Below are 1,143 nucleotides of genomic sequence, written 5' to 3'. Positions count from 1 at the left end.
TTAATATGGATTTCTTTGGTAAAATAATGGGCATATACAAATAGCAGACACAATTTATCATAATTTGAGAAGTGCTGTACTGGAGAGTTAATAATTTTATTCATAAGTAAACTAGTATATATAGCACTATTAACTAAAACCAGGACATTTCCTCACTAGTGTCTGAAATATACAGATATGAACAGACATCCACTTTTATTTATTTTTAAAATTTTACTCAAATCTAAAAATGTACATGATTTATGAAGAAATTTCTCTCAATAATTTTTTCATTGCCTCTTTTACATCTTTGTTTCTCAAACTGTAGATGATGGGATTCAGCATGGGAATCACAATGGTGTAAAATATGGACACTATCATATCGTGGTTTGAAGCATAGTTGGAATTTGGTCTCATATAACTGAAGAGGATGGTCCCATGATAAATGGACACGCCAGTCAGGTGAGAGCCACAGGTAGAGAACACTTTCCTCCTCCCTTCAGCAGAATGCATCTTCAGAATGGCCAACAGGATGAAGCCATAGGAGATCAGGACAATCAGGATAGTGACTATCTCAATAGAGCCCACGAAGTAGAAGAGGAGAAGCTGGTTGGTGTGAGTATCAGAACAAGAAATAGCGAGGAGAGGAGGGATATCACAGAAAACATGTCTAATTTCATTGGACCCACAGAAGGACAGGCGGAAAGTGGCCACTGTGTGTATGGTGGCATGTGAAATGCCACCAACATAGGAAGCCACGATGAGTGGCACATAGACCCTGGGTGACATGCTCACTGAATAGAGAAGTGGGTTGTAGATGGCCACATAGCGATCATAAGCCATTGCCGCCAAGAGAAAGCACTCTGTGGTCCCTAAAGTAACAAAGAGAAGCATCTGTGTGGCACACCCAAGAAATGAAATGGATTTATTTTCTGCCAGAAAATTGACCAACATTTTTGGAGTGACAACTGTAGAATAGCAGGCATCCAAGAATGATAAAACACTCAGAAAGTAGTACATGGGGTTGTGGAGCCTGAAATCCTCAATGACCAACAGGACCAGCCCCAAATTTCCTATCAGAGTAAAAAGGTAGATGGCAAGAAATAGTAAAAATAGGAAGACTTGGAGGTTAGAATCATCTGTGAAGCCCATCAGCACAAACAT

At 39.5% G+C, this 1,143-nt stretch overlaps 1 protein-coding gene across 1 annotated transcript; it reads right to left on the bottom strand.

Annotated features, from left to right (window-relative positions):
* Window positions 1-240: 240 nt before the first annotated feature.
* On the bottom strand, window positions 241-1,143 carry LOC306639177 (olfactory receptor 5T3; the record flags this gene model as incomplete). The annotated part of the gene is made up of 1 exon (XM_079102576.1): window positions 241-1,143. One exon carries the CDS (start codon window positions 1,141-1,143, stop codon window positions 241-243), a length of 903 nt encoding a protein of 300 aa, XP_078958702.1.

Source organism: Sciurus vulgaris (assembly GCF_902686455.1).
Source record: "Sciurus vulgaris genome assembly, chromosome: 11".
In the NCBI taxonomy this organism is placed as follows: Eukaryota; Metazoa; Chordata; class Mammalia; order Rodentia; family Sciuridae; genus Sciurus; species Sciurus vulgaris.
Note: the sequence above shows the minus strand (reverse complement) of the source record. Positions and strands in the feature narration are given on the sequence as shown.